This window comes from Salarias fasciatus, chromosome 6 (assembly GCF_902148845.1).
Source record: "Salarias fasciatus chromosome 6, fSalaFa1.1, whole genome shotgun sequence".
Lineage (NCBI taxonomy): Eukaryota > Metazoa > Chordata > Actinopteri > Blenniiformes > Blenniidae > Salarias > Salarias fasciatus.
In genome coordinates, this window is record NC_043750.1 from 29,574,571 (window position 1) to 29,592,576 (window position 18,006).

The following is an 18,006-nucleotide window of genomic DNA, read 5'->3' on the forward strand; positions in this document are numbered from 1 at the left end:
GATCTCTCCTTACCCCCGACCCCCCTCTCTTCTTCTCTTCTTCTCCTCCTCTCTCCTACCATTTCTCTCTTCCTCCTACCCTAGGACGTTGTTTCGTAGTCATGCTGGATGTTGCCCCCCTTCCTTTTTTTTCATTTCCTACTCGGTTCTTTTTTTCCCCATTTTATCCATCTCTTGTTGTATAGAAAGCCGTCCTTTTATCCAGTTTTATCCAGGTTCTGCACCTAGTCTCTCTTCTCCTTTTTCTTTCGCTCTCGTTCTCTCTGCTCCTCTCTTTCTTCCCCTCTCGCTCCTGGTCGATCTCTCTGTCTCTGTTCCTTCTCTCCCTCGGTCTCTCTGTGCACGCAAACATAAACACAACTGTTCACCAAAACATGCAGAAACACAGTCTCCCCCTAACGCCTTTATTTCCTTTTAACACACAAGCACTTTCTTTCTTTCTTTCTGCCTTTCGTTCTTTCTTTCTTTTGTGCTTTCCTTCCCACTTCGACTCTGTCTTCCTTCCTCCTCGTCCAATCATCCTCTTCATGCTTATTTTCCCTTTTCTTCCCTTATAGGAAGAGCCCCTTATTTATCTTCATAGGAAAAATAAGACGAAATTTGTGTGATTGTATATCCGTCTGGATGTGTGCTTACCAAGCACTGCTTATGTGTGTGGGTGTGTGTGCATGCCTATTTGCATGCCAGTGTGAGACTGTACAGTATACATATGTGTCCATACAGTTATTGACATGTGGGTGGACCAATCGTTGTGCTCGGCGTAAACTAACCTGCCCTCTCATTCACTTCAAGGCAAAATTTAGCTCCGCCCTCTGCGTCCCTGACTCTACCTCACACTCCTTTTTCACTCTTTTTGCACTAACCGACACACACCAACGTGCACATACACACTTTCGCACACACACACACACACACACACACATACACAAACAAAGCCAATAAATACACTCACACACCTTTCATTGCAGTGTCCCTGTTGTATTACTCACCACACACACACTAACCGTGTGTGATTTTCAACACTTTTACGTCTCCTCTGTTGCTTGCCTCTCAAGATCAGCACAGGTGTTTTAAATCCCTTTCTCTTTTTCTCTTCATTCTTTCTTCTTAATCTCGCTGCATCAATTGCATCTAATCCAATTCATCTTTCATGCATTGATCCATTTTTTTCCTCACACCTGCCTTCACTGTTCTCTCTCTCACTCTTTTCTCACCTCCCTTCCTGCTCTCTCGCTTCATCCTCTTCTCTCTTCTCTTTCTCTCTCTCTCTCTCTCTCTCTCACATCCTTGCTCTGTGCCCCTCCCAAAACTCCCATCCTCCAGTTTTCGTGTGTCCCGGCTCTCTGCTAAGCATCCAGCCGGCCTCCTCGCTCCTGGAGGCGGAGCATCAGTCGGGGGCCTGGTGTAAGGACCCCCTGCAGGCCGGCGACAGGCTGTACGTCATGCCGTGGACGCCGTACAGAACAGAGGTTCTGTATGAATATGCCTCTTGGGATGACTACAGGCAAAACAGGGTCACCACTACCTATAAGTGAGTGTGCTTCGTGCTCTGCTTGCGTTGCTGATATCAGTGTAACCATCCAGTTAACAGAGGTTCACATCAAAGGGCACTGGCAGGAAAAAAAACACACACACACACACACACTAAACAGCTTTCAAAAGAAATAATGATTAAAAAAAGGAGCGGTGCTCATAAAGATTAATGTTTAATTGAAACAAATGTTTTTTTTAGAACTGTGTTTATCTTAAATTTCATGGAGATTTGTTAAAATGCTGAAATAAGCTTCAAATTTAATTTAAACTTTTTAATAATTAAAATGAACTCACACAAGAACAGTTATAATTTCACTGCCTGTGGATCCCAGCAGCTCAAAGGGCCCAATTTACTACGACCCTGTATGAAACGTGCTAAATTACACCCTCACAAAAACAGATCGTGCACCAGGCCAGGCTTTTGCATGCATTAGATCCTGTTTACATAAGAACAATTGGAAGGAAATGTCATTGTTTCAGTCTTTGTTTACTTGAGCTCACGTTGACGTTCTTTATCTGGAACACTGAAACCTCTAGAGAACATTAAATTAAATCAAGGAGACACGTTGGTGCGCGGAAGAAGTTACCAAACATGTTGATGCATTAATAAATGTAAATCTGTACAAAAAAGAAAGAAAGCAAGATGGGAGATGATTTGTCAAGTGTAAAAACTGGGAGATCAAAGCATGCAAGCACTTTTGTGCAAAATCACATTTAGGTGATTTTCTTTTTAATGGATGGAGTAACAAGATTTAAAAGCTGATGTAAATTCTACGGACTGCAACAAAAAGGAAGAGGCTTAAACATTCTCCATCTACTGTTGACGACTGAATTAACATCTTTTATGAAATGTATGTTTTTCTCTCAAAAGTCGAAAAGAAAAGATTTTGCAAAATTTGGACAAAATGGACCGAGCATGTCCAATCAAAAAACCCATTTTTTTCTTCATTTGAATGCAAGATGTTTAAATATTGACTGACTAAATCAAACATCTAACAAATAAAAGTATTCCTTTTTTAAAAAAAATAAATAAATAAATGTTTTTTTTTTTGCTTTGTTTTGTTTTGCTTTTTCATTTCCCAGTGAAAGTCCTGCATTTTTCAACACTCAACATTGTTGAGTGTGAACAAAAAAAGAACATATAAAAATCAATGGAAGAATTAACTGAAGACCAAATGTGCTGCAGACCAGATCTCCAGACACCCTTCAAAGAAACATTGGATTTTGAAACCGCTTTGCCAAAATAAAGAATTGGAAAAAAAAAAAAAAAAAAAAGAAACAGTGATGGAAAAAAAGAGAATGCCAGATAATAATGTCTGCCAATAAAAGCCGTGGTGAGCCACCGGATAAAAATGCCACTGCTAAAAACATTTTCAGGCATAATAAATCACATTTTGCACTGCAAATCAATCAGATAACATGAACGCCTCTCTGTATTACTTTCACCGTCTGTCAGACACGATCCTCGGTTTGCACCTCATTATCCAGTTTGTGATCATTTTTCCAGCACTCGAGTCCAACGTTCAATCCAAATGTACTTCTTGGCTCAGGACAAACCACAGGAGCTGGGCAGACGAGGTTAATGAGTTATTGTGGCAGTGGGAGGCTTTAATCTCTTCTTGAAAGCTTTTGGTTGTGTTTTCTGGAAATCTGTGTGTCTTCTTTTCTTTTTTTCTTTTTTTTTTTTTTTTTTTTTTGTTGTGAAAATCTGCTGATTATTGTGGTTGACTAATCAGTTCACCCCCAAAAAAATAAATAATCTGTGTTGTAGCCTGTAGAAAAAACATAATTGCTCTGTGCAGACTTCAGGGGGTAATTTCACATTCAGCAGAATCAATTTAATATGGAAACAGAGCAACACTTAATTTCTCAATGGACACAAAAGGCCTTGAAAACTTGGTTTTAAATGTTCTGTATCTCTAATCTGTGATCAAAAAAGCGTGGTAGCTAAAGTTACAATCTTTGAAGCTTCCGTCATATTAGTTTCAGTTCTTGGCAGCAGTTACGGCTGCAAATTATTCTCTCATGAAAGAAATCATGAACTGCAAATCTGGAACAATTAACATGGACTAAAAAAAAAAAAAACATAATATTGGAATGTTTTTTCCCAACCATCACAACAAACAACACACAGAAGCCATACCGTAGATATTCCTCATGGGGGTGACTTGATTGTTAGTTGGACCAGACTGAGAGCTGCTGTACCAAAAGTGGAAATTTACACATAAACTCCGTATTTTCTCTCCGTCTCTGTTGCAGGCTGCCCAGCCGCGTCGATGGCACGGGCTTCGTGGTGTACGACGGCGCCGTGTTTTATAACAAGGAGCGAACGCGCAACTTGGTGAAGTATGACCTGCGGACACGCATCAAGAGCGGCGAGGCGGTGGTGGTCAATGCCAACTACCACGACACCTCGCCGTACCGCTGGGGAGGGAAGTCAGACATCGACCTGGCGGTGGACGAGAACGGCCTCTGGGTGATTTACTCTACTGAAGCCAATAATGGAAGGATCGTGGTCAGCCAGGTAGCAGGCTCAAAGCACATTCATGATTAAAGTTTGGAGAAGAAACCACAGAGAGGGGGGGTTGCTGCACGTTTTTTTAAGCTCTCATATCTCCCTGCAGGTGAACCCGTACACTCTGCGCTTCGAGGGCACATGGGCCACCGGCTTCGATAAACGGGGGGCGAGCAACGCCTTCATGGCCTGCGGCGTGCTCTACGCCGTGCGCTCAGTCTTCCAGGACGACGAGGGGCAGGCGGACGGGCGCGCCGGCAGCAACATGGTGGTTTACGCCTACGACACGAGCCGCGGGCAGGAGCTGCCCGTCCAGATCCCCTTCCCCAACCCGTACCAGTACATCTCCTCCATCGACTACAACCCCAGAGACAACCAGCTGTACGTGTGGAACAACTACTACGTGCTGCGGTACCCTCTGCAGTTCACGCCGCCGCCTCCTACTAAAGGTTCGTTTCACCTGGGAAATTGGTCTCGGGGCGTGAATACGGAGAAATAACCATGCTGCCCCCCCCCGCAGGTCCCCTCTCCTCTCTGATGACCACCGTCCGCTCGTACACGGCGACAGTCGCGCTGACCCCCGTCAGGCCGTCGGCCTCGCACCCGATCGGCGTCATCAACAGGGGGCCTTTTGACCAGCGGCCCATCACGGCCATGGTGCCCCTGACCCCGCGCCCTCCCCTGCGTGTGCCCCTGGCCCCTGGGGGGCCGGGCCAGGTGGGCGGATGTGAGGGGCGCGTGGCACGAGGGGTGCAGTGGCCGCCCACCCTGAAGGGGGAGACTGTGGAGAGGCCGTGCCCCAAAGGATCTCTGGGTATGTGATGTGACCGTCGGTGTGTGTGAGTACTGTTGTGTGGAGGGGTTTTGAGTGTGTGTGTGTGTGTGTGTGTGTGTGTGTGTGTGTGTGTGTGTGTGTGTGTGTGTGTGTGTGTGTATCTCGTTTCCCTTTGAAATGTAGTCAGATGTCCTCTCTTTGAACCTGCCTTCAGATGAGACAGGGAGAGAAAGAGGGGTTACAGTGTGCAGAGAAGCAGGGTTCAGCAGTTCTTCCTCTCGCTGTGCAGCTGCCTTCCTCAACCCGGCCCCTCCAGAAAATAAAGCTGTTGTGCAGATTATACAGACGTCTCTGTAGCCGCCATCCTGCCCCACTGTTAATCACCCTGCTGGACACGGAAGAAGATCCTGTTTTTGACATGTGACTGAAGTTCAGGCAAATGTCACAATCCAGCCTCAATCCTATTTATTAATAACAGCAACAAAACAGAGTTATTGAGCAGAGGACTATGGACAGGGATTTAAATCCATAATGTTATTTATACCATGCATGCATCTGTGTGCAAACTGCATTTTTTCCTGTTACTCATGTATTGATGACTGATGGCACATGTGCTCTCATAGATTCCACACCCACCGTCCTGCACCAACGCTGAATGAAACCACCGACACAGGCTAGAATACCATCCACAGTGGCATATGATGCAGACACAAAAAGAGATCACTCTACCAGAGGAGAAAAAAGATATTTAGACCTTTTTCTTCAGAAAACGGCTACTTATCAGATTTTTACGAATCATTCAAAGATGGATTTGCATCCAGGTTGTTAAGTATCTTAAAAGATGCTACAGAACAGGGTCAACTGCATGCATGAGAATAAACTTTGTATATTCATCTGTAAAAATGACAAAGTGTCTCGGCATTGTAGCTGGATAACATGCTGGATACGATCTGTGCACATATGTGTATATTTCGATTTATGTTGCTTCAGAAATCGTGAATAATGTATGTTTCAGTAGCTGTTGCTTAGGCACAAAGAATCTAAATGAAAACCTGATCAGGATGAAAATCTTCCATGTAAGTAGGAGGGTTATTAGCATCAGCATTTTAAATTGAGGCTGTTGTCTCATATTTCTAACTGAGCAGGTGTGAAACAGATGCTCCAGTCTTGTTTTTCATTAAGTTGAGCTTTGTATGTTTTTCAGTGTGCGTAGATCAGTCCCAGCGTCACGCAGACAGACTGCTGTTGTCTTTAACAGGGTTTGATTCTTCATTCTCACGCCCGGTTTTTTAGAGGAAAGCATGATGCAAACCACCGTCACTCACCTGCCTCGCACGACAACGCACAAAGTCAGTATTAATGACGGGCTGGTGAATTCGGCTGATCCCTCAATGCAGATGAGCGAGCAGCGCTTCAAACAAACGCCATAAACCGTGTAAATCAAATATGCAATTAGAATTGATTCTTAAGTGTTTTGGAGCTTTTGTGTGAAAGCCACAGGAGGAAATATAAACAAGGAGCAACAGCAGCGATGAAGCATCTCAGGTCCAATAAAACACCGGCTGCCCTTTCTCTCTCCGACTTTTTATGTCACCCTTTCTGTCTCTGCAGGTATAGCCTCCTATCAATGCATGTCATCTCCAGTGGGCTGGAACTCCAGAGGGCCTGACCTTTCCAACTGCACCTCTCCCTGGGTCAGCCAGATCGCACAGAAGGTTAGTCCGACACAAACACACACACAAAAACAAAAACAAAAAAAAAAACCATACACACACTGTGAGAGTGCCCCGAGGGCAGTCGGCAAGCTGCTCTCTCTTAAATGTCAAAATATTTGACATTAAAAACACCCCGCCCTCACCTCAGATTAAGAGTGGGGAGAACGCGGCCAACATCGCCGGGGAGCTGGTGAACCTCACCCGGGGGCGGATCTACGCCGGCGACGTCAGCATGTCCGTCAGGCTGATCGAACAGCTGCTGGACATCCTGGACTCGCAGCTCCAGGCCTTGAGGCCGGCCAATAAAGAGTCGGCGGCGCGCAATTACAACAAGGTAAATTGTTCTTGTTGTCAAGGTGGGCGTGAGTACTTGACCTTTCCTGGAAATAAAATCGGAAATGTCAGCGATGATGAATTTAACTGTGCATGTTTGCCGTTCTGTTTTTTTTTTTTTTTTTTTTTCAGCTGCAGAAGAGGGAACGCACATGCAAGGCTTATGTTCAGGTAAGATAGATAGATGGATAGATAGATAGATAGATAGATAGATAGATAGATAGATAGATAGACATATGAAACGTTCTCCTCTTCTTCTCTGTTTCAGGCGGTTGTTCAGACAGTCGATAACCTGCTGGGTCCTGAAGCTCTGGTGTCTTGGGCCGACATGAGCAGCATCGATCAATCGCGCTCTGCGTCGTTACTCCTAGACGCAGTCGAGAAAGGAGCGTTTTTATTGGCTAACAATCTCTACGAAGGACGCTTCAGCGACAGGTCGCCAAATGTCGGTACGTGGGCTTCTTCCGCTTCTCACTTTTCGGCTGCACATGTTGTGGAAACGGAGAACTTACCCAGACGTGTAACTGTCCCTCTGATCCGGCCGGCGTGCAGATCTGGAGGTGTATGTGCTAAACACAGAGGCAGACATACAGGACTTGACGTTCCCTCACTCGTACGACAGCGACAGCATCTTGCAGATATCAGCGCTGGCTTTGCAGCAGTACAGCAACAATGGTACGCGGTGCATGATATAAACAGCTTTTTGAATGAATAAATCCCTGCATAATATATTCCCTGTAAACCTTGGACAGGATAGGATTTCTTTACATATCAAAATTCACGACAAGTAAAATACAGCACGATATAAACCTCTGCAAATGCATAAATGCATCTGCTTCAGTGTGTGTTTTTTCCTCTCTCTCACTGCAGGCCAGGTGAAGCTGGTGCTCTCTCTCTATAAAAACCTGGGCTCCTTCCTGACCACGCAGAACTCCACCCTGCGCCTGGGGCTCGGCCTGGGCCAGGGCTCGGAGGTCAGACGCAGGAGCCTGGTGGTCAACTCCCACGTGATCTCCGCCTCTGTGCACCGAGGATCCAACAGGGTGTACCTCACCGAGCCGGTCATCTTCACTCTCAGGCACCTGCAGGTCTGTTTTTCCATCTGGCACATTAATATTTGGAATGAGAACATCCCCCACATTGAGCGCATCTCCAGTCTGGAGCGTACTTTAAAGGCACTCACATGTGTTTTGCCGGGTTTTGCTTTTTTTCTTCACAGCTGGAGAATCATTTTGGTCCCAATTGCTCTTTCTGGAACGCATCGGGGGTTTCTGGGAGTGGCAGGTGGTCCACGCAGGGTTGCCGCTTATTGCACACAAACAACACGCACACGACTTGCGCCTGCAACCATCTGTCTAGCTACGCAGTCCTCATGACATACCAGCAACCTGCTGTAAGTAAACACACCGCATATCAGCACACAAATGCATTTGATTCATCTTCAGTCACCGGATGTAACTCTGAGCTGTCAGTGTGTGCAAGTTGACAAACGCTGCTCTGAGCCGTTATTGACTCGGCGCCGAAAGCGGCCATGTTGATATTTTCCCTGCAGATTTTAGATTTGCTTCTATGTGCGATCAGATCAAGAGCTTGATTTAACATCGTGAGCGTCACTTGCTGCGGGTTTTACATGGTCAAACATTAAAACTGCTGTTCCATTTCCATCCTCAACCACCAAGGTCTCTGTGACCTCACCCTCAGCTACGGCACAGCCGGACCTCACCCCCGCTGTCAGCTCCGAGATGTTGTTTCATCAAGCACAGAATGGGTGATAATTGTGGGCCGTAGCTGTAAGAGCGAGTGTGATAAATGTGGCAGGATATTTTGTCCAGCCGTGAAATTAAATTAAGTGTTCTCTGGAAGACGCTCTGTTTGTTGGGTGAGATTCAGTTCACTTAAATAGATGTTATGTAACAGGCAGGGACGTACACGGCGCGTTCACACAATCCATCCACACATGCCCACAGAACCGCATTACCATATGCCCCCTGCATTCGCACGTGCGCTCTTTATGATCACACAAACACAAAGCTGACGCTCTCCTTCCTGTCTGTGTTCCTTTGTCAGTTTGGGGTCGGCGTGGAGGAACTGCTGGTTTACGTTGTTTCCTGGGTGGGCATCTCCGTGGCGCTGGTGTGTTTGGCCGCCTGCCTTACCACCCTGTGCTGCCAGGGGGCACCGTGGCACACTGACCACAGCACCATCCACTGCAACTTGTGGGCCAATCTGCTGGTCACTGAGCTTCTCTTCCTCATCGGTGCCAACAAGACGGAGAACCCTGTTAGTATTTCGACATTGAGCTTAAATACTGAAGTCATTAAATGCAGTTAATAACCTCTTCTGACTTGTGAATTATAAAGTATAATATGGTTTGGGGTTGAAATGTCTCTGTGCTTCAACACACCTCATTTAAATTGCTCAGCCACAAGGTTTAGCACAGTGATGAAAGTCCTTGTGTTTGCAGCAGGTGTGTTGAAGCAGGGAGACGTTTAAAGCACGCAGAGACCCTGCACGGCTGATAGTCTCTAATCTCAACGATTTGTGCAAATCCATGGCTTCTCATCTGTTTTCTTTGAACACATATTTGCAGGTCCTGTGCTCCATCACTGCCGGCCATCTGCACTTCTCGCTGCTCTCGGTGTTTTGCTGGCTGTGCCTGGAGGGCGTGGAGCTGTACCTGCTGCAGCGGGAGGTGTTCGAAGGACGCAACTCCAGGAGGAAGTATTTCTACCTGTGCGGCTACTCCCTTCCCGGCCTGGTGGTGGCCGTGTCTGCAGCCATTGACTTCAGGGGCTACGGGTCAAAAACATCGTGAGTAGAAGTGAAACCTCGCTCTCTTGCATTTATTTTCCTGCGTAAGCAGCCAGTGTTTCTCCTAATCACTACTATTTCCCTGTGTAGATGTTGGCTTCGCACAGACAATTACTTCATCTGGAGTTTCCTTGGACCTGTGGCAGTCATCATTACGGTGAGACCTCGAGCTCCTGTACACAGAACATCCTCTCCGGTTTTATCACCTAATAACAGATCCTTCCGTCGGCGCTAATGAATGTGCAATTGACCGTGTTTACCGCCTTTTGGCCGCAGTTGAACCTGGTTGTTCTGGTGATGACCTTACATAAGATGCACAGCACGGCTGCTCTGAAACCAGACTCCAGTCGCCATGACAACCTAAGGTGAGTAATTGTGTCTCATGCTGTTGTCTTGCAGGCGTCAGTGTGTAAAAAAAAAAAAATCACTAGAGGGGGGAAAAAAAGATGTCCAGATTGATTAGAGACATAATGATCTCGTGAAGAAAACACCTCTTACATGCATCAGCATTTGTCATATTCTTTAAAGTTTCTTTAAGGCTGCACATCAGAGCAAAACCTAATTAAACTCGAAATAGAAAAGGAAAGTCAACCAAAAAAAAAATTAATTAGAAATGTAATACATTTCGCTGAAGCCTTGAGAACCTTATCTGTTTGGAGGTTCGTACCAGCAGCATTTTTCAACACGCTCAAGCCGAGCCATCACGGCTTGCTTTCTAAACCAGAATAAAAGGCACTGCAGCACTCTTGACAGCAGCGTGACTTATGTAGTTTCTGCATCTGTTTGAGTAACTAAAGGTCAAGGCTTAGCATTGCAGTATAAATGAAAAATGTGAGTGAAAAAGGCTTGTACCCAACAAAGAACAAAAAGTCACCCAGAGTCTGCGTTATTAATGTCCAACGAGTTTAAATTTGTCCACCTGCTCTGAGCCTCAGCGCACTTTAATTCCACTTTTTCAGTCTGTGTTTTTAACACTTGACGGCTCGTGTTCACGGGTCCTTCAGGCAGACGTGAGTGAGCAAGCTTTGACACACACACACACACACACCTCAACTGTGTGTTTGTTTAGCCTAAACGTAAATCCTGTTGAGGAGCATTCACATGAGGATCCGGTCTGCGTTAGGGGCTGTTTACATGAGAATGATATCATTTCCATGTTGATTGGACAATACAGTAGCTGACGTATCACACAGTCATAGCTGGGAGAGAAATAATTGGAAATCTTTTACAATAAAACCCATGAGGTGCCTGAGGAAATGGCCCCCGCTACTATAACAGTCGCACATCTGCTGAAGGCTGATTGATTCACATCCTTTTTTCAAATGCAATAAAAAAAACAATGCCTTCTAAATTTTTTTATCCATGCAAACGTTGTGTTGATCGTGGCCCATGTGAGCTAATAGCTCATGTTTTTTTAATGATTCCTCTGCGCTTGCAGGGCGTGGGCGGTGGGCTCCCTGACGCTGCTCTTCCTGCAGAGCGTCACCTGGTCTTCCGGCCTGATGTTCCTCTCGTCTCCATCCCTCCTCCTCGCTTACCTTTTCTCCTCTCTCAACACGGCCCAGGGCCTCCTTATCACCATACTGCACTGCACCCTCGCCAGAAAGGTCCGTCTTTAGTGTTTTTTTTTTTTTTTTTTTGGTCCCGATGTAACATTTCCGTCTGTAATATGATTGCATGTGGATAACCCCCGTCCTCTGCATGATTAGGGTCAGAAGGATTACGGCCGCTGCCTGCGCCTCTCGCAGTGCTGCGCCACGTCCACGTCCAGCTCCCCGGACTCGGTGAAGGGCGCCGCGCTGCGCTCCAACAGCCGCTACACCAGCAGCCAGAGCCGCCGAGCCACTGCAAACAGACAAGTACGGCACAGCGCGCCACAGCTCTCTGTTTCCTCCCAGTCTGTAACCTGCGTCTCCTTCCCGCTGCAGAGCCGCATCAGGCGGATGTGGAACGACACCGTTCGCAGGCAGACCGAGTCGTCTTTCATCGCCGCAGACGTGAACAACACTCCCACTCTCAACCGAGGTGAAGCTTGTCGGTGTAATTATCTCTTTTGATCTCAGGTTTGACCTCCTACGCGGCGGAATCTGAATGCAATATTAATTTTTCTCCTCTCTTCATCAATAGCTGCTTTGGGGAACCATTTTCTCACCAACCAAGTGTTGCAGACTCATGCCGGAGCGTCTCCCTACGACACCATGCTGGCCCAGGGATATAACCAACCCTTCACCTCCACAGGTACATCACAGCTCTTTGTACTTGTGATTATTTTTTTCCTACATGTTGTATCTTTACCCGTATTTCTTTTCATCTGTGCATACAAATGCAGAGTATTTTCCACTGATCAAAACACTAATTATTTCTAATTATTAAGACGCTGGAGATTTGTTTTTATCCAGAAGACGTTTGCATTGCACAGCTTGTTGTCTCGTTTTTTTTTTGTTTTTTTTCTTTTTTGTGCTGTGAATTTGCTGTAGTTCTGTTTTTACTTTCAGTAATTGTTTGTCTTTTACATGTGTTTTGACGCTTTTCCTTCTCTGTCTTCCTGTCTTATCGTGGACCAGTAGGAACCTTCAGAAACAAGCAGAGTACGAGCTCCTCCCTCTTGTGCTCATTTTAACCATAGAGCGCCACTCCCTTTGTGCACTGCGGTTCGATCCATAGATCGCACTCAGTGACCTTGCACAAACCATGAAAGCATAAATCACACCTCTCCATTTGGCAACATAATCAAACATTTCATCAGAGTATTGTTAATACCCTGATCTTTGGTGAAGCTCCACTCTAAGCAGGCACACGGCCAAACTCTGCTCATTCATTCATTTGTTCATTCATTTATGTTAGAGCTGGGCAACAATTTTTTCATGATCTGTGAATGATTGTCATTAATTATTTACTATTGACCACCTAATTTCACCAATAAATACAAAGTATTTTTTGTACATTTTTATTGTAATAAAAAGACTTACTTAATAACGTTCTGTTTACCAGCAACAATAACCACTAATAAGATGCTTTTTAACAGTAGCTATTATTTTACACAGTTACACTTAAAGTGGTTTTCACAAATGTATCAATCCAACTGTTTTTCATTGCCAGGGCATTCATTTTTATGTGCTTTGTTATAGCAAAACAAGTTTCTCAGTAGAGTCAAGAACCACGTTGATATTTATCTTTTATGATCAACTTGAAGATGTTTTTTCTGAGAAAATAAAATGTTGGTTTATTATTATTATTATTATTATTATTATTATTATTATTATTAATGTTATTATTATTATTATTATTATTGCTGCTCAGCGCCTTCCCGCTGTGTCCCATGGTTTGTGTCTACTGGTCTTTTCAGAGCTACTCTGCAGCATGTGAGGAAATATTTGCTGCCATTAATCAACTAAAGCATTAATGTGATCATACAGCATTAACTTGCCCAGTCCTCATTGATGTTTTTTTTATTTTTTTTTCCTTTGGTTGTCCATCGTTTGTAAGCGGTGTCCTCTGGTCTCTCCTCACAGAGGGCGGCGTGTCGCAGAGCCAGGAGTCTTGTGGGCTGGACAGTGTGTGTCTCAACGGAGGCTACACCCCCAACACCTTCACCCTGCACGGCCTGGGAACAACACCAGGGTCCCGAGCCGGAGTGGTGGGCAGCACCGACCTTCTGAGGGAAGGAGGCGTCGGAATGGGAGGGGACGACATCTCTCCGGCCCTCCTGACGCCGCACGGAGCCTCAGATCTGAGCGGCGGAGGCGGGATACGTCGCAATCTGTCAGACGCCGCTGCTCTGGAGAAGATGATCATCTCCGAGCTGGTGCAGAGCAACTTGAGGCCCTCCGTTCCCATGCCCGTTCCTCCCGAGCGCTACGGGAGCCTGGCGAGGCCGCACCACCACGACCGGCCGGCGCTGACTCACACTGCCACCTTAACCCGACACGCACAGCCACCTCAAGAGGGCTGGGCCGCCACCATGCAGCCGAACGCCCGCCACAACGCACAAGACGGCTGGGCGCACACGAGGCAGCTCACGCAAGACACTGAGACACATCCCGCAACACGTGGACCAGATCACGCCGCGACACAGCGCTTGCAAGACGGCTGGTCGCACGCACGTGTTCCCGGAGATCCCGAGTCCCGCGAGCTGCTTAAAGACGGCGAGCGGCTGCAGCTGCAAGGCACTCTGGGTCGCCGCGGCCTCCAGGACAGGCAGCAGGCGCGTCCGCCGGCGCCCGACGTTCAGGCACGGCCCTACTCCACCCTGAGCCGCACCCCCGGCACTCTGTCCCGCCACCGCAGCACGGCGGAGTCGAGCGGCGGGACGGCCGGAGACAAAGAGCGAGACAGGGATCGCTATCGGGACAGGCCCCTCCCACCTCCGCCCCCGCCGCCGCCGCAGGAGTCCGAGCCGCTGTACAAGGCTCTGGAGGAGCCGCTGCTGATGAAACAGAGGGAGGCCAGCGTGGAAGCATGGAGAGGCGCCCAAGACAGAGAGAAAGATGAGACATTTCTACTAAAGAGGGACGGGATAATGGACGACTGGAGAGGAGGAGCCGAGAGGGGTCGAGACGAATCCTTTACCTCTCAGAAGAGAGATAGTGAGATGGATGAGTGGAGAGGCGGCATTGACCGAGGGAGGGAGGAGTCTCATATGCTGGAAAAGAGAGATGGAAGGATGGAGGTGTGGCGAGGAGGAGAGACGGAGCAGGAGGAGACGTTTATAACCCAGAAGAAAGATTTCGGGCTTGATGGATGGAGGGGTGGGATGGAGAGAGAGAAAGATGAGTCTTTGTTTTTAAAGGACAGAGATGGCTGGAGAGCAGGGATTGAACGAGAGAGCGAGAAGCAGAAGGATCGAGCGCTGGACGTGTGGCGAGGGGGGATGGACATCGATCGGGAGGAGTCCTTCCTGTTTGAGAGCAAAGACGGAGGTCTGGATGGGAGGAAAAGAGCGAAGGAAAGAGGCTCTCTCCGATACCACGGCGAACGAGAAGACTCTGACGGCTTCACTCTGCCTCTGACCCCCGACCTCGATCTTGACCCTGACACATCACCGATTTACGCTCGAGATTCAAACCCGTCGCCGCTCTACCCGGGAGACCGGCGCTCGCCGCCGATCAGCATCTTCCCCCGAAGCTCTCCCCCGACAAATATCTTCGCTCCGCGAGAGACTAATTCCCCGCCCAACAACCTCTACTCCCGCCACTCCCCGCAGGTGTACAGTCGCAGCAGCTCCCCCCCTCGCTTCTACACCCGCACCTCCCCGCCGACCCTCTCGTACCCCGACAGCAGCCCCGACGGCCCGGAGGAAGTGAGCCCCACTGGCCAGCCCCAGCGACCCGCCCTGGAGCTGCCCTACAGCCTGGGGCGACCCCCGCTCGGCCCGCGGCCCAACCACCTGCAGACCTTCTACCAGCCGCCGCCGCTGGCGTCAAACGGAGAGGCGGGGTACACGGCAGAGCCCACCTCTGAAGGAGACGACGGACAGATGCAGCGGGTGACGAGCCTGTGACTAGGGCGGTGGTGATTGGGGCATAGATACCAGGGAGGACACGGAAGACGCCAGTAATAACGACAACAACAAAAACTACAGCAACAAACATTGCCAATCAAGGAGAACAGTGATGATGAAAACGATCGTGAGGCTAATGACGAGGGAAGATTACGGTAATAAAGATTACCATGATAGGGAACGGCTCCTCCCTGCTTCTATTTCCTGATCACCACGAGACATCCCCCTTTTCATGTTTTGTTACTTTTGTATGACTGTGATTCATTTGGGACTCTTCCCCCTCCTCTTCCTCCCCCTCCTCTTCCTCTTCCTGGCACCCTCTTCCCTGAAGCCCTGCTGTGTCTTCCCGTCTCATCGGTGCTTATTCTTATTGGCCTGTCGTCTCAGTTTCTATTGCTTCATCGGCTGGGTGTCGCCCCTCCCTGTAGCAAGCAAACAGTGTGTCAAAGAAGCACTTGTGTGTTGCCAAAAAATCCTTTCAAAGAACTTGTGCATGACTTTATAGTGGCTTAAGGCTACATACTGTAGGAGGAAGTGCTAAAGTTTGTATGACTGTAAATGCGTGTGTGTGTGTGCGTGCGGAACTCGATGAGCATGTGTGAGCGAAAGGGTGTGCACATGCGAGAGAGTCAGGATTTCTGCGTGCGTGCGTGTATATACTTCATTCTTGTATAATTAATGTATCACGGCAAAGCATTTTATCAATACCGACTGGAGGGCCTCTTACACACATCCAGTCCAACTGATTTTGAACTCTCGACCAATCCTATTTCACATCAAGACCAAAACCTTTGCCCCGCGACCTGCCACTGGCGATGGAACTTGTTGCCATGGACTTTGTCATAGCAAGCAAAACTTTTGACTGCAGAGCCAGAGATCATATGAAACCTCAGAACTTTTCTGCAACCCCTGAGATCCTTGTACATACCAACCTCAAGTGTTCTGATTGTCTTGTATTGCTATTGAAGTTCAAGTAAACATGTGAAATAAATGTTTCTGTAAGTCTGTGTGCATTTACAGAGAAAAAAAAAAAAATCTGATGAGAACTGACGAAGACAGTAACCAGGATGATAAACAAGATTACAACAAATCTGGTGTACATCTGGAACTCTGAGAAAATGTTCCTTGGAACTCGGTTTTTTTCTTTTCTAACAGATTGAGTAAATCACAGCGTTCCATTGTCCAGTGGACGATCTTGACTGAATCAAGCGCGAGCTGCGGATCATAAGCATAACTCTGATTAAAGTCATGTGACCATTTCTATCGACTGTCCAACTGAAATTACAGTCCAGTCAGAGGATTTGGTGTGGCTCTCCGTATCATCCCATCGTGTAAACAGCAGGCTGGGCTGCTTCCCACTGTCAAGAGCTTTTTGTCACGAATGTCCACACATGGTGACGCCATGTGTTTTGAGAAGAAGAAGCTGTGGAAACGCTTTAGGAGCGCTGCTCTTAAACATGTCATCGCTTCCTGATCAGGCTGAACACAGATGCAAAAACAAGCTGGATTAGTCAGTATTGACAAGCTTCGTTTTGGTATATAAACACTGAAAAAAAAAACACAGACTGACCATGTTTATAGTTTTAATCTTATGATATAATTGACCTTAAGTATCTAGAGAAAGATGCGTGCGTTTGTAAATCTAACCCACATTGTGGTGAAGTGGTTAGCCCTCTCATCTCACATTGAGAAAATCACTGGTTTAATTCCAGTCAGTGTGAATAGGAGTGTGTGACTCTTCCTCTCTGTGTTGCCTTGTGACGAACAGACTGCCAGTGTTTGGTGGATCTTGAAGTTTTCATGTGTTCTGTTCATACTTTTACTGCACCAGGGCTCGTTTGGAGGCAGATGAGAACCGGCTGTTCAGCAGGTTTCTGGTTTGCCGTCTTGGTGCGGACCACCAATCGTTCACACATTCCACAGATGAGCCACACGAAGAGAGGACTCGTGCCAGGGTTTGTTTTTATCAAACCAAACACCAGAATACACCAGAGCTACACACAGCAGTGTGCGCCACCTTGAAATGGCTTGGCACGCAAAGAAATCGAGGCTTGAATGGTCGCTACGCTTCGATCAAGCAGGGAAAAATATGTAGGAATCTTTTAAAGCACTGCATTTTTTCAGTTGTGTGTGTGTCTGTGTTTGTGTGTGTGTTGACGAGACAGGTTTTTTTTTTATCATTTATTTCTTTAAGGCTTTTGTGCTCTTTCACTGGTAAGGAATTGACAGTCAAGCATACATAGTGTTATATTTAAAAAAAAATAAAATCTGAAAACTAGTAGCATCCACACACTTCTATTAATGACAAGATTTCTTTGAATACCTTTGTAGTTATTTTCTGAACTACTTGACAATCTGCGCTCAGACGGACGGAGACACCCTATCACATTTACTAGGACAAAAACAAAAGAAAATCGGCTACTTTACTGCTATTTGTGCTTTTCTTCATCAACATTCCGTTCTGTATAAAAACTCTACACATGAACTGTTTGTATAAAATCCACTCCGTCCTATGAAATTCTTAGAAAGTGGTCATTAATATTGAGACAACGAAAGTGCTTTGACGTCTCCATTGGAGCTTCAAAAGAAAATCTCTCTGTGTTTGCAGTTGATGTTTTGTGGACTGGTAGAGGCTGCTGTGTGTTCGCCGCACAGGTAGTCGTCACATGTGAAGATCAGTCGCAAGGACAAAAGGATGAGTGTGTTGTCTGCCTTCAGAGCACGTAACACCAGCTGCGGATTGGTACGTTTTTCAGCACCTTCTCCTTTCCGTTCTTTTCAGACATGCAGGATGTTTTTTTCTCTCTCTCTCGCTCTCTCTCTC

At 46.9% G+C, this 18,006-nt stretch overlaps 1 protein-coding gene across 4 annotated transcripts in view; it reads left to right on the forward strand.

Moving 5' to 3' along the window:
* LOC115391134 (adhesion G protein-coupled receptor L1-like) overlaps nucleotides 1-15,233 on the forward strand; it is a 29,699-nt gene extending 14,466 nt beyond the window's left edge. For 2 of the 4 annotated variants that reach the window (XM_030095246.1, XM_030095244.1), the window contains 21 exons: nucleotides 1,324-1,531; nucleotides 3,793-4,057; nucleotides 4,158-4,497; nucleotides 4,569-4,862; nucleotides 6,435-6,538; nucleotides 6,687-6,872; nucleotides 7,004-7,042; nucleotides 7,140-7,320; nucleotides 7,424-7,546; nucleotides 7,742-7,959; nucleotides 8,091-8,264; nucleotides 8,939-9,151; nucleotides 9,462-9,682; nucleotides 9,773-9,839; nucleotides 9,959-10,047; nucleotides 11,121-11,289; nucleotides 11,392-11,541; nucleotides 11,611-11,707; nucleotides 11,810-11,920; nucleotides 12,247-12,270; nucleotides 13,195-15,233. In XM_030095246.1, coding sequence (XP_029951106.1) covers nucleotides 1,324-1,531; nucleotides 3,793-4,057; nucleotides 4,158-4,497; nucleotides 4,569-4,862; nucleotides 6,435-6,538; nucleotides 6,687-6,872; nucleotides 7,004-7,042; nucleotides 7,140-7,320; nucleotides 7,424-7,546; nucleotides 7,742-7,959; nucleotides 8,091-8,264; nucleotides 8,939-9,151; nucleotides 9,462-9,682; nucleotides 9,773-9,839; nucleotides 9,959-10,047; nucleotides 11,121-11,289; nucleotides 11,392-11,541; nucleotides 11,611-11,707; nucleotides 11,810-11,920; nucleotides 12,247-12,270; nucleotides 13,195-15,182 — 5,261 coding nt within the window. In that variant the 3' untranslated portion in view covers nucleotides 15,183-15,233. The remainder of the gene's footprint in view (nucleotides 1-1,323; nucleotides 1,532-3,792; nucleotides 4,058-4,157; nucleotides 4,498-4,568; nucleotides 4,863-6,434; nucleotides 6,539-6,686; nucleotides 6,873-7,003; nucleotides 7,043-7,139; nucleotides 7,321-7,423; nucleotides 7,547-7,741; nucleotides 7,960-8,090; nucleotides 8,265-8,938; nucleotides 9,152-9,461; nucleotides 9,683-9,772; nucleotides 9,840-9,958; nucleotides 10,048-11,120; nucleotides 11,290-11,391; nucleotides 11,542-11,610; nucleotides 11,708-11,809; nucleotides 11,921-12,246; nucleotides 12,271-13,194) is intronic. The other 2 variants (XM_030095243.1, XM_030095245.1) reach the window with 2 other exon arrangements.
* Nucleotides 15,234-18,006: the final 2,773 nt, after the last annotated feature.